Source organism: Artemia franciscana, chromosome 18, assembly GCF_032884065.1.
Source record: "Artemia franciscana chromosome 18, ASM3288406v1, whole genome shotgun sequence".
Classification (NCBI taxonomy): domain Eukaryota; kingdom Metazoa; phylum Arthropoda; class Branchiopoda; order Anostraca; family Artemiidae; genus Artemia; species Artemia franciscana.
In genome coordinates, this window is record NC_088880.1 from 22,026,773 (window position 1) to 22,041,176 (window position 14,404).

The following is a 14,404-nucleotide window of genomic DNA, read 5'->3' on the forward strand; positions in this document are numbered from 1 at the left end:
TCTCTCTCCATTCCTACAACTTGAAATATAAGTTATTTTTTTGATTTTCGTTGCAAAATTCCTTTTTTGGTATTTCCACTGAAATAATTGAAAAGAAAACCCAACAAATTTACCCTCTCCAAAGATTTCTTTTTGGGTTTCAGGGACAGACAATTAGTCTATTATTCTAACACATAAACTTTTTCTAAGTATCTGCATTGGTCTACATGATCTGAATGGGAGCACACTGTGGAGACGGGTGGGCTTGGCGTTTCTCCCTTCCTCCCCCCAAGAAGAATAATATAGAAAGCCATATCTTTTCGAAACTTTCGAATAAAAAAAGTATTCGGGTTAAAGATATGCTTTTAAAGCTTTGAACTTGGACAAATATTTGAAAGTTCTTTCCATCTCCTCCCCCTCTTCGAATAAATTTTGCGGGCGCCCATGAGTCTTGATGTAGATGGCACAATAAATCAAGCAATAACATCCACAATTTTGTTTGCGCTTCAAAGTTTGTTGTTGTTACAACATGGATGCCCCTGGAGGAATTTTGTTGCTATAAACAATTTCCTCTCTAGAAGAGAAATTAGGTGCAAGATCTTGCAATATTCTAAATATCAAAGCATTTTTACATGGCTAAAATACGTTACTCTTCGAACCTTAGCCCCCCTCAAAAAATATGAGAATGTTATGGATTACATTCAAAGCTTCGATCATATTCCAGAATGTTTCAAGGGTCTTTAAAAACTCTTGGATGCGTATAATAGTTCTAACCTGGTATAAGTATCGTTTTCGAAAACTATGAATTTCTATCTAAAGCTAGGAAATGTTAATGACCTTTCTCGGAGATCTTAGGAAAGTCTTTTGTTCCAATGATAACACCGAATCAAGAAGTCAGTAGGGTTTTGTTTAAGTATTGTATAAAATACTTTGTAAAACTGTATAACAAAATAAAAGGTTTCTCTGGTTAAATAGATGTTCGAGCTTGTTTCTGAAAAATTCCAATTTATTTTTACAATGGCAGGTAAAAAAAGGCTGAGTATGTTTCAGCAAGTATGCGTTGTGCTGCGGCAAACTTTCTGACCTGCAAATTGATAAAGCCCATTTACACGATGGTTTTATTAAAGCTATGATTTGGCTTATCCTGATTTATTGAATCGGTTTAACCAGAATCGTTAACAGTCAAGCTAGATTTAGCTAAAACCTGGCTCAATTCAACTGAACTTAGTTAAGGTTTTGCCAATCCGAACATTCTTTAGAAAAATCGGATTAAGAAACGATCTTTGAAATTAGGAGATAAGGTTAAAGTATTGTCTTAAGTGTATATTCAGCACTTTTCTAAAGAAATTACTGAAAAAAAAATCAGTAAAAAATACGTAACACTGATCGCGAAAACCAGGTAATACCGGGTTTTGGAACGGGTCGAATTTTGGAGTTTGCAAACCTGATCAAGAATATCAGCTTGTGCCGGGTCATAAAACGAGAAAATCTCTGTATTTGTAAAATTCTATCGCGACACTCTTTCGCATACAATGGATGGTCAATGTTTAGTTCCGATCTTTCCCAATTCAACGAGAAAAGTATGTTTGCCCTTTTTAACTACTTGTTACTACATAGCCGTAACACAAATATAGTAAAACCAATTTCAACTGGGAAAGAAGAAATGAATTGTGAATGTAGTTGGGCTCTTGACAACTTTAAAAAGATTTTTTTTTTCTTGAAACTAGCCTTTGCTGTATTTTTTACTCGTGGAAGCTTGCGGGGGTCTCTGCTGCAGTGACAATGCTTATATATATATATATATATATATATATATATATATATATATATATATATATATATATCTGAGTTTACAATTTTATTGATTCAAATATACACATCTGGAATATTGAAAATAAAAATTAAATAGCCTTGGCTGTATACATAAAAGGTCCAAAAGGGTATTAACCCCCCCCCTCTCAACCCGCCTCAAAAATAACAAAACTGAAGACCAATACCGAATACAAACGATTTAGACAACTCTTAGGATTACAATAACTATTTTCAGAAAAAAATAATGGAATGCATTCTTTGATTTTACGCAATAGAACATTATGAGAAGTAAATCATCAATTATGGATTGAATGTTCTCTTTCCTTAATTCTAGTTACTACCCGATGATATTTTAGTGGTATTAAGAATAAAGCATTGGCTGAAAGTATGTAGATTTGATAAATAAGTACTAGTACTTGTTGAATGTTTTTGTTTTGTTTTCTTACCTCAACTTTTCCTAAAGCCAAAACAAATCCCAAAACTCAGTCAGTCGGTCAAAAGCTTTCGCCAAATTTGGCAGGAACCGGTAAAGAATTGCAAAATGTCATTCACACTTGATTTCCGCATCGACAAGAAAAAAAAAGAAAAAAAAAATCCAAGGTTACCCGGTCGTAAAAGCAAATTCAGCATTCAGTCCTTGACAATGAAAGTCCTTGGCTTTACACGCATTAGTGATTAATGTTACAAAAAATTTGACCGTATACAATATGAACTTCTGATTTCTGAGCTATGATCTTTGACAGTGTGTGTGTTTTTTTTTCTGTTAACACAGAAATTTTCAAATTGAATGTACTGCTTAAGTCTAAGTATCAGTATAGTCTAAATATCTAATGCGACGCGTCTAAAAAAGAAAGACAAAAGACCAACATACGAAATCTGATCTCCAAAAGGGCATCCAAAATCGTTCGCTGTGGAACCATAGATTGTCTTACTGAATAATATTCGTTTTAATCCTTTTCTAGGGTTAGAACTAATCTTTTCTGAATCTAGGCTTTTCAAGTAGTTATCCTGCTTATGTACCATTACGAAGTTTGGTGCGTAGAAGCGATGCAGATTATATTGAAAATTAGGGGGTTTTGGCCAAGACTTCTTCACATTCATAAGTTCCTTATCATACAGATCACTGGGGGATCGCCCAAGAAATATTGGTTAACAATTTGTTAGGACGTATGTAAAGCCGGATATTCGGGCCTAAAGAACACATTGGCGCTTAAAGCACCCCAAAAATCCTTTCAAAAAGTTTTGTAATCAATACCCTATGATGCTTTGATTCTGAATACTGAGTTGTTTTTTCAAGAATTCATGATTCGACAGGCCCCGCTTTTGAAATTATGTTTTTCGTAAACATTTTGTTAACTCTAAAAGTTGAATGACTAGGGTCTTTACCACCCTATAAACGTGCCGCTTCTACCATGGATATCCACAAGAGGTGAAGGGGGCAGACTGAAAATCCCCCCTCTGGGAGATATGGACAAACAGATGAAGATTTGTGTAACATTCAGCAAAAATGTAACATTAAAAAATGTTCAGAAATAGATGTTGAGACATCCCCCCTCTGGGAGATATGGACAAACAGATGCAGGTTTTAGTAACATTCAGCAAAAATGTAACATGTAAAAAATGTTCAGAAATAGATGTTCAGACATCTAACCACTAACCCTACAAGATATTGTGTAGGCTTACCCCGGTTGAAAAAATTTATGTGGGTGCCCATGCTGCCAGTAAGTACGCACGTGGGTATCTATTCCGAGGGGGTAGAACAAAAATACGCGAGCCACGTGAAAACCATAAAAATAATTGGAAGAACAGCACGAATATTGAGATTTCTTCGAAGGCGCCATAAGACGAAAAGCACTCCCCCCCACTACTTTCGTGCCTAGCTTTTGATATTACTTTGAATTTGTAACCTCGGAAAAGGAGGATTACCAAGTCTAACTGACGTCCTTCTTTGATATCACAAGGATAATTTCTAATTTTTCTCAATCACGTAGTGTTAAGAAATATAAAATCCGAAGCTGGTTTAATTGACGTGTTTGTATTTCTTAGCACCTTTCCGCTTATGAACTATTTATTTGCTTATTACTTTGAGCCATCGATGCTATAAAGCTACCATCTGAACACCTTTAATAGCTCAGATCAGCTTATACTCGCTCTTGTCTCCTATATACTATCTCTAATACCATTCTAATATATCATAAACCTAGGTGCACAAGATAAAAGCTCATAGATCTCAGGACCTTTAATGAACTTCATGCTCAGAAAAAGGACAAGTTTTGTGGGGGAAACTTCTCCTTTAAGTTCAGTCCCAAGGGTCCCCAAGAAACTCGTAACGAGACAAAGAAAATATTTCCACCATTCTTTAGTTTTTCTCACTAATTAATGCTATGTTGAACTCACTTAGGAAAACACTAGAGTCGTTCTGGTCACCCTAGGTATGCTTCCAGGATAGTAAGTTGCGACAATGTTTCTTCCAGGAAATTACCAAAGTTTTACTTAGGGCTGTTAGATGTGGAGCTATTAGTACAATGCTAGGTCAGGTGTATAACGAAAAGGCTCATACTATATCTCTTTCTTACCGAATGCTTTGGCTTCATCTGGTAAAGATTAAAGGAAATAAGGGTCCCGAAATCCTTGCTTTTACAACTACCCTTTCCCCTCTATTGGTTTTTACTACATTTTAGTAGTAACTAAAAAAAACAGCTTAATAATTTAACTAACATATTCAAATGTAGCGTTAAAAATACACGTAACAAGCTTTACAATAGTCGTTGGTAGATCAGTCCTAATAACACAAATAAAAATGAGGAAGAAACTTAAATCAATAAAATGGTACTTACGTTCTATGATACATTCGTCTATTATTTCCGTAGTTATTATAATCGATCAATTAATCCGTTTATGTGTTTCACCTATAAATAATGCACTTGTTAATATGACTTTACACGCACCATTCAGTAACTTTTACTGCTCGCAACTTCTTGCGCTTAATCATCGTAATGACCGTCAAAACGAAACAATTCTGATTGGTCGAGGTCTTGTTGTATGGTTAGTCTGTGCTCTACAGAAAGGAAGAATAATCAAAACAATCATTTCTAAAATGTAGTGGAAATTTACTTCAATTGTTCTATACCTTGTCTAGGAAAGAACTTCATTGACCAATGCTCGGTAATTTGTTCTGAACGTCAAATGTTGCGCTTCAACGCGACGCGGGAGCTCCACAATTTTATTTTACTGAAGTATACGGAAAATAAATTCCCTGAAATTCATTCTTTTTTCCGGGGGGGGGGGTTGTGAGTATTTTATTTAAGAAATATAAATTCTTCTTAATAGTGAGGGATGTTATATCTCCAGATGTAAACAGCAGAATAGATAGGGCGCAGTTTGTTTTCGCTGTTGAAAAAGTTTGAAAACATAGGAAGATAAGTCTTTGCAATGAGACTAGAATGTTGGAAGCTACAATAATGACAATAATCAAGCGTGTCTCTGAAACAAGGGCTCTCCGAAATGTTAAGGATAACATGCTAGACGTTTCTCAGAGGAATTGTTTAAGAATAATTTTGTAAATGCTGTAACTATGTTTAAAATTTCACCTATTAATTTTGTGGTGTGCAGACCTACTAAAGAAACTAAAAGACAAAATAAAGAGAATGTAAACAGACGCTATAGTATTTCTCTTAAATTCGTCTTTGATTTTTGTAAGAACATTTGTTTCTTCGATAAAATAAAAATGATGCTTAGCAAGCATTTGAAGTTGTGGTCAGGTAAAAATACTTTTGAATCTCGATTGGTAAATCATTTACTTTTTTGAGTGTCTTGGGCCAAAAAAAGTCCAATCATCTGAAGCATGCGTTAAATGTGTTAAAAACAAACTTGTTTATGTATTTGGCAGGATACTATTAAAAAGATTATTCCCCATACAAACAGAGGCAGTGCTTTGTTGCCGCCTAAGTAAAGAGCCATACACCTTCAGTGTATTATATTAATTTTTTTTAACTTCGAAAAGGGCTTATTCTAATCGAGATTGAAAGCTAAAGTGTCATTTCTTTAAAATCGAAAATGATCAGAAATAAACAGCTTCCTCCTCACCTTTTTTGCTACCCATCCTACTTGTAAACCATTCCCCCAAGACAACTGACCAAAATTTTTAGATAGCCATTTTGCTCGTAACAGTCAAAAGGTCTAATCATTATGCACCCGGGACAAGGCCCAGGAACAAGGGTTGTAAATAATGCAAAATACATATTGTTTACTCATACTTCTTATAAGGGAAGAAAGAGGCGTTGCTTTGTGTTGTGTATGTATTGGTTTGAAACGTTCAGGGATCGTTCTCTTAATCAAAACGATCAAACATTTGGTTGTAAATTTCCCTCGGTTCTCAGATAGGTTATAGTAGAAAGGCCGGTCAGGTTTGTTCTTGGCTGTCCGATTAGCTAGGAGCTCTTAAGAATCGTTCTCTAGGGGATACCCAGAGTTTCCTAGCGGTACACTCTGGAAACGACTCGTGAACCTGAGTAATTTAAAAGACGCTATGTGTACCTGCATTTTCAAATTATGTACAACATCTCAGAATAGCATGGATGATCGAGTTGAAAATTTCAGGGAGTGTTTGGGAAGGCTATCAAGTATATCTTACATTTCAGCTTGGAGGGAGGAAGGGGTAGACCGAAAAACACTGCATGTTTCCATGTCGTTGAAATAGGATATTGGCAATGTGTTAGGAACACCTTGGGGGGGGGAGTTTGCTACGTTGAAACTTTAAGGCACTCTTGGGGAAAGGAAGGGGAGAGAAAACAGATTTTATTTTGGGAGAGAAGGTAAATAATCTTTGTTTGTGATCTACCAAAACCTTTTTGCAATATATACTACTATAGAACTTATAATCTATGCATGGTTAATTATTGTGGTGAGGGGTTGACTACATTATGCCAATTGCTGTATATCTCGGGATGTCCCTACACCGCACAGTTTTGCCATGCTTTGACCAGTTTAGTATGACCAGTTTTTATCTTTTTGAATTTTAAATTGACTTATTATAGTTTAATTATTGACTCATAAATGATTATTCAATGTGATTTTTCTTTTTCGTTTTTTTTTTTGTATTTTCGCCAGTTTTAGTGCATCCATATGATTTGTCGACTCCGAAGTTCGAATTCGGCCCTTTGTGGTTTTGTGATAGATTTTCTTTAAAAGAAATGTCTTAACTCTTACCCTTTGCACAGCCCCAAGACGCTTGGCAGAGTCCTGCCAGGCTTGACACGTGCCACCTGGTGTATGTAGTTTGTGAAAGCCGGTGACCCCTCAAGCGCGGTAGATCAAAGGCCACTGTGTGTTGTCAGATTATCAAAATGGTTTATATGCAGTATCTGGGGACATAAAACGAACAAAAATCAATATCGATGCGTAAATGGTACTCAAAACGAACAGAAATTAAAATGAAAAATTATGAAAAAAATAGAAAGATGTCAGGTACTGCTATAGGTGAATAATTGAATCCCCGAAATATACGTAAGTTAAAATGAAGAATAAAGTCGGTCGTAGATCGAATAGAAATTGCCACAAACAAGAGTAGATCTACTACCCCCTAAGACAAGAACTTCATTTGTGTTTTACAGAAAATAAAACATATTCTATTGGTTTTCTGTTTCATCATCATAACACCGAAAAAAAAACGTTGATGCTTCCAGGCATTAATATTACTATATATTTAACGATCAGTCTGCTTTCATTAGTTTTTTCCAGTTACCCTGATTATAATGGTGATCTTTCTTTTTCGATTTCTTGAGAAATGAAAACCCCTCTTTGAAAAATGTTTATCGTTTTCATCAAAACGCAACTGATACTCGAGCCATTTAGAAGGTTTGTCAAGGAGGGTAGGGCAGAGGGTAGTTCCACTTTTATTTGTAGACCTTAATTAGCCTTGTGGTATTATTTTTGTTGTTGTGTTATTGTTGATGTTACGACAAATAAAAAATCCACTGCCTGAAATATAAGTCGTTTTTATTAAAGCAGAAATGGGATATTCTTTTTTTTTAAAGGGTTTAGGTGATAGTAACTCTATTCCTGTTTCTGGGAATTTATGTTTGTTTTAAGCTTGAGATGATTATTCATTCTACTTTCTGTTTGTTTCAGCATTCACTTGGTCATCAACAGCAATTGATGTTTACGTTTTATGTGATTTTTTCTGTTCCTTTTATACTTCATTTATTCATTGATAATAATTTCTGTTCGTTTCAAGTTTCAGTTATTATGTGTCTTAATTCTGCTCATTTTAGGTTATATTGTAGCTCTTTATTTTTCTTTGAAAACTTCTATTTCGAGACTTCTTTTAAAAATTAAAATGCCTTAAAACATTAAAAATAATGAAGAACTAAAAAGCGCAGTATTATTTAACTACTGTCCGATATTAAATAAAAAAAACTATTTTTTTTAGCTGAAAGTAAGGAGCGAAATTAAAACTTAAAACGAACAGAAATTACTCCGTATATGAAATGAGGTGTCCCCTCCACAATCCCTCGCTCTTTACGCTAAAGCTTTTAATTGTTTTAAAAAGTAGAATTGTGGCAAAGAGTCAAACTTTAGCGTAAAAAGCGAGGGATTGTGGAGGGGACAACTCATTTCATATACGGAGTAATTTCTGTTCGTTTTAAGTTTTAATGTCGCTCCTTACTTTCAGCTAAAAAATTAGTTTTTTTTTTAATTTCTGAACATTTTTGAATTAATGCATGTTTGGTTTTGGCTCTCCGCACATAAATTATTAAAATGAAATTTGTATATTAATTCTTTTTTTGGCTAAAGGGCTTTCTCTTAGTTTTGATCAGACGATTTTCAGAAATAAGGGGTGGAGAAGGAGGCTTAATTGCCCTCCAATTTTTCGGTTACTTAAAAAGGCAACTAGAATTTTTAATTTTTAATGAACGTTTTTATTAGTAAAAAATATACGTAACTTAAGAATTAACTTACGTAACAAACTTTCATAACCTTATATTTTTATTATGTATACGAGGGGGTTTGTACCCTCGTTAATACCTCGCTCTTTACACTAAATCGTAAGTTTTGTCCCAATTCTTTAAGAATGACCCCTGAATCAGAAAGGCCGTAGAATAAATAGTTGAAATTACTAACAATACTTTAGCATAAAGAGCAAGGTATTTATCTCCTCCTAAACACCTCGCTCTTTATGCTAAAGTATTTTTAGAACCCCTCATATGCGTAATAATCTCTGTTCGTTTTAAGTTTCAATGCTACTTCTTCCTTTCATTTGAAAAAACGTTTTCATGTTTATTTTTCATTGTTTTCTTATAGTAATGCTAGAGAATCCTGCGCCCTTGTCATTGAATTTTTCTTCCCCCATGACAGATTCCTCCAAGGAAAGATCCTACAACATAGCCCCCCCCCCTCAGCCCCGCCCCCAAACAAAATAAAATCCCCCTGAAAACGTCTGTACACTTTCCCAATAACCATTACTATATGTAAACACTGGTCAAAGTTTATAACTTGCAGACCCTTCCCCAGGGATTGTGGGGGAGTAAGTCATCCCCAAAGACATAGTTATTATGGTTTTCGACTATGCTGAACAAAATGGCTATCTCAAAATTTGTGGGAGGGGGCCTAGATGCCCTCAAATTTTTTTGGTCACTTACAAAGGGCACTAGAACTTTTCATTTCCGTTAGAATGAGCCCTCTTGTGACATTCTAGGACCACTTGGTCGATACGATGACCCCTGGGAAAAAAAACAAAACAAAAAACAAACAAACAAATAAACACGCACCCGTGATTTGTCTTCTGGCAAAAAATACAAAATTCCACATTTTTGTAGATAGGAGCTTGAAACTTCTACAATAGGGTTCTCTGATACGCTGAATCTGATGGTGTCATTTTCGTTAAGATCCTACTACTTTTAGGGGGTGTTTCCCCCTATTTTCCTAAATAAGGCAAATTTTCTCAGGCTCGTAACTTTTGATGGGTAAGACTAAACTTGATGAAACTTATATATTTAAAATCAGCATTAAAATGCGATTCTTTTGATGTAGCTATTGATATCAAAGTTCAATTTTTTAGAGTTTTGGTTACTATTGAGCCGGGTCACTCCTTACTACAGTTCGTTACCACGAACTGTTTGATTACAATCAATGTGGCTGTTTTTCAGATGCCCTATATTGAATCTACTATACAATTTCTCGGAATAATTAATTTCCCAAGAATTCTTCAAATAATTTTTGGAACATAATCTGTCATGATAGTATTTTGCGCTGATTAAATCAGCAGTTTTTTGTCTGTGATAAGAAGCGCAGCTGCTTTTGAAGAAGGCAACTTATCGTGCATTTAACATATTAGGGAGAATAAATTGTTTGTTCTTGTACAGAATAGAGTGGTAAAGTGGTTACGAAAAAAAAATTGTATTGTCCTTATTTCTGCTTGTTGTCATAGAAATTGCATTATATACATGTGGTATTCTCGTTTCCTCTAAGAACTCTCGGAAACACAGGTTCTGCGAAAATGTGATCACAATTCGAGCGCCTCCGTAGCACACAGATTTGGAGTTGCGGAGGTTTCTCTTTTTTACTTTTGAGTAAAGAGCTGATTCTCTCGTGCAATCTTGTAATTTGGTTCATTAGAACAATAGCTTTAACATTTGGATGAAAACGCTTAATTTGCACTATTCCAATTTAATTTGGCACCAACATTAAGAGAGGCAACTCCTGAACTTAGATTTCTCTAAGTTTTTTAAATAAATTTTCGTAATTTACTACACGGTATGTTGTAAATTTACGACAGTTGTTTAATCTGGCTTTTTCTTTCTAAAATAAATAGGCTTTACATGCTGTAATAATTTGAAATTTTCATCATAATGGTGTTTTCCACGGGTTGGGTTACAGATGTTCAGGAAAATATGACAATTTCTGGCAAAAAGGTTTTTTTTTCAAATCTTTGTCCCTAAAAAAATTACAAGTCATATAAAAAGTGAGGACTTCTCGGTTAGAAGGCATTAAGTGTTTCCAGGTCGCAGTCAAGCTAAAAAGTCCTTAATTAAAGTCTGTCATCCTCACAGTTCGAAACTAATGATGACGGTTTTAAAAATGTGACCTAGGAAAAAGAAGTCCTTTATTTTCAGGTCATTACGGTTCATAGCTGAAAGTCTCATTTGCCTTGCCGGTATTTTGTGAATTCATTTCCATGCCAAATAATTAGCATAAGACTGTCTAAAGAATCGGTTCCTATAATGGCCATGATAGATTGATTATCCTCTGTGTTGTACGAAAGGGACCACAAATCACTCAAGACAGGAATATACAGATATACGTATATACATGCATACATATATATATATATATATATATATATATATATATATACTAGCTGTTGGGGTGGCGCTTCGCGCCACCCCAACACCTAGTTGGTGGGGGCGCTTCGCGCCCCCCCCAAGCCCCCCCGCGCGCGTAAGTCGTTACGCGCCATAATAGTTACGCGCCATTGTAGTTGTGTCCCTATGTCCCACCTGTGAATATAGATATATATATATATATATGGTTTTAACTACGTAAAACTTGCGAATATACAACATTCTTTGCTGTCCCATTGTCTTTGCATATAAATAGATTGTCAGGTTATCCCCCTGTTTCCCCCGGTGTCCCCGTTGTAGTTGTGTCCCTGTGTCCCGGTCGTCATTTATATTCCCTGTGTCCCGGGTCCCGGTCATCATTTGTATCCCGGTGTCCCGGTCTGTATATACATTCGTTTTTTAGTTTTGTTTTTCTCCTTTATTTTTTTCCTTTTTTTTTCTTTTTTAGCTTATTTAGATTTTTAGATTTTTTAGTTTTTTTTATTAGTTTTTAGTTTTTATTTCTTTTTAGTTTTTTTGTCCCGGTCGTCATTTATATCCCCCTGTTTCCCCCGGTGTCCCCGTTGTAGTTGTGTCCCTGTGTCCCGGTCGTTATTTATATTCCCTGTGTCCCGGTCGTCATTTGTATCCCGGTGTACCGGTCTGTATATACATTCGTTTTTTAGTTTTGTTTTTCTCCTTTATTTTTTTCCTTTTTTTTTCTTTTTTAGTTTATTTAGATTTTTAGATTTTTTAGTTTTTTTATTAGTTTTTAGTTTTTTTTTCTTTTTAGTTTTTTTGTAGTTTTTACCTTCTTTTTAGTTTTGTTAATTTTTTTTTTTACTTGTGTCCTGGTCGTCATTTATACTCCCTGTGTCCCGGTGCTTTGTTGATTGCTAATCGAACATTCCTTTTGTCCTGGTCGCTTTCTCTTTGAGTGTCGTCATTTATTTTTTTCTTTTTTAGTTCTTTTAGTTTTTACCTTTTTTAGTTTTTTTTTAGTTTTTAGTTTTTTTAGTTTTTTACCTTTTTTTAGTTTTTTTAGTTTTTTAGCTTTTTTATTTTTTTTATTAGTTTTTAGTTTTTTTGTAGTTTTTGCCTTTTTTTTTAGTTTTTTGTCCTGGTCGCTTTCTCTTTGAGTGTCGTCATTTATTAGTTTTTTCCTTTTTTTTTTTAGTTTTTTATTGGTTTTTACCTTTATTTTAGCTTATTTTTCAGTTTTTTCCTTTTTTTTAGTTTTTTTTATTTTTTATTTTTTTTAGTTTTTTACCTTTTTTTAGTTTTTTTAGTTTTTTTAGTTTTTTAGCTTTTTTACTTTTTTTATTAGTTTTTAGTTTTTTTTTGTAGTTTTTGCCTTTTTTTAGTTTTTTCAGTTTTTTTTTTAGTTTTTTATTGGTTTTTATCTTTATAGTTTTTTTAGTTTTTTAGCTTTTTTATTTTTTTTATTAGTTTTTAGTTTTTTTTGTAGTTTTTGCCTTTTTTTAGTTTTTTCAGTTTTGACGTCACCTAATCCAGTTTTTTCAGGTGACGTCACCTGACACATCCATCCACACATCCATCCACACATCCATCCACAGACAACTTATTTTTATATATATAGATATATATATATATATACATATATATATATATATATATATATATATATATATAAATATATATATATATATATATATATATATCTATCTATCTATATATATAAAAATAAGTTGTCTGTCTGTGGATGTGTGGATGGGTCAGGTGACGTCACCTGAAAAAACTGGATCAGGTGACGTCAAAACTGAAAAAACTAAAAAAAGGCAAAAACTACAAAAAAAACTAAAAACTAATAAAAAAAATAAAAAAGCTAAAAAACTAAAAAAACTATAAAGGTAAAAACCAATAAAAAACTAAAAAAAAAACTGAAAAAACTAAAAAAAGGCAAAAACTACAAAAAAAAACTAAAAACTAATAAAAAAAGTAAAAAAGCTAAAAAACTAAAAAAACTAAAAAAACTAAAAAAAGGTAAAAAACTAAAAAAAATAAAAAATAAAAAAAAACTAAAAAAAAGGAAAAAACTGAAAAATAAGCTAAAATAAAGGTAAAAACCAATAAAAAACTAAAAAGAAAAAAAGGAAAAAACTAATAAATGACGACACTCAAAGAGAAAGCGACCAGGACAAAAGGAATGTTCGATTAGCAATCAACAAAGCACCGGGACACAGGGAGTATAAATGACGACCAGGACATAAGTAAAAAAAAAAAACTATCTATATATATAAAAATAAGTTGTCAAACTAAAAAAAGGCAAAAACTACAAAAAAAACTAAAAACTAATAAAAAAGCTAAAAAACTAAAAAAACTAAAAAAAAGGCAAAAACTACAAAAAAAACTAAAAACTAATAAAAAAAATAAAAAAGCTAAAAAACTAAAAAAACTAAAAAAACTAAAAAAAGGTAAAAAACTAAAAAAACTAAAAACTAAAAAAAACTAAAAAAAAGGAAAAAACTGAAAAATAAGCTAAAATAAAGGTAAAAACCAATAAAAAACTAAAAAAAACTGAAAAAACTAAAAAAAGGCAAAAACTACAAAAAAACTAAAAACTAATAAAAAAAGTAAAAAAGCTAAAAAACTAAAAAAACTAAAAAAACTAAAAAAACTAAAAAAAGGTAAAAAACTAAAAAAAATAAAAAATAAAAAAAAACTAAAAAAAAGGAAAAAACTGAAAAATAAGCTAACATAAAGGTAAAAACCAATAAAAACTAAAAAGAAAAAAAGGAAAAAACTAAAAAAAATTTTCATCTAAAAAACTAAAAAAAACTAAAAAAGGTAAAAACTAAAAGAACTAAAAAAGAAAAAAAATAAATGACGACACTCAAAGAGAAAGCGACCAGGACAAAAGGAATGTTCGATTAGCAATCAACAAAGCACCGGGACATAGGGAGTATAAATGACGACCAGGACATAAGTAAAAAAAAAATTAACAAAACTAAAAAGAAGGTAAAAACTACAAAAAAACTAAAAAGAAAAAAAAAACTAAAAACTAATAAAAAAACTAAAAAATCTAAAAATCTAAATAAACTAAAAAAGAAAAAAAAAGGAAAAAAATAAAGGAGAAAAACAAAACTAAAAAACGAATGTATATACAGACCGGTACACCGGGATACAAATGACGACCGGGACACAGGGAATATAAATGACGACCGGGACACAGGAACACAACTACAACGGGGACACCGGGGGAAACAGGGGGATATAAATGACGACCGGGACAAAAAAACTAAAAAGAAAAAAAAAACTAAAAACTAATAAAA

At 32.9% G+C, this 14,404-nt stretch overlaps 2 protein-coding genes across 10 annotated transcripts in view; one reads left to right on the top strand and one right to left on the bottom strand.

Annotated features, from left to right (window-relative positions):
* Nucleotides 1-14,404, bottom strand: part of LOC136038751 (ets DNA-binding protein pokkuri-like) — a 194,271-nt gene that overhangs the window by 147,962 nt on the left and 31,905 nt on the right. For 5 of the 8 annotated variants that reach the window (XR_010620291.1, XM_065722114.1, XM_065722116.1 and 2 more), the window contains exon 2: nucleotides 4,629-4,700. The gene's annotated coding sequence lies outside the window, so the exon portion shown is untranslated. Of the gene's footprint in view, nucleotides 1-4,628; nucleotides 4,701-6,999; nucleotides 7,155-14,404 lie in introns of all 8 variants that reach the window. The other 3 variants (XM_065722113.1, XM_065722112.1, XM_065722115.1) reach the window with 1 other exon arrangement.
* LOC136038753 (U7 snRNA-associated Sm-like protein LSm11) overlaps nucleotides 1-14,404 on the top strand; it is a 48,803-nt gene that overhangs the window by 25,816 nt on the left and 8,583 nt on the right. Inside the window, exon 5 of one of the 2 annotated variants that reach the window (XM_065722121.1) lies at nucleotides 7,921-8,025. The exons of the other annotated variant lie outside the window; for it this stretch is intronic. Coding sequence (XP_065578193.1) covers nucleotides 7,921-8,003 — 83 coding nt within the window. The 3' untranslated portion in view covers nucleotides 8,004-8,025. Of the gene's footprint in view, nucleotides 1-7,920; nucleotides 8,026-14,404 lie in introns of those variants that run through there. 2 annotated transcript variants of the gene reach the window in all.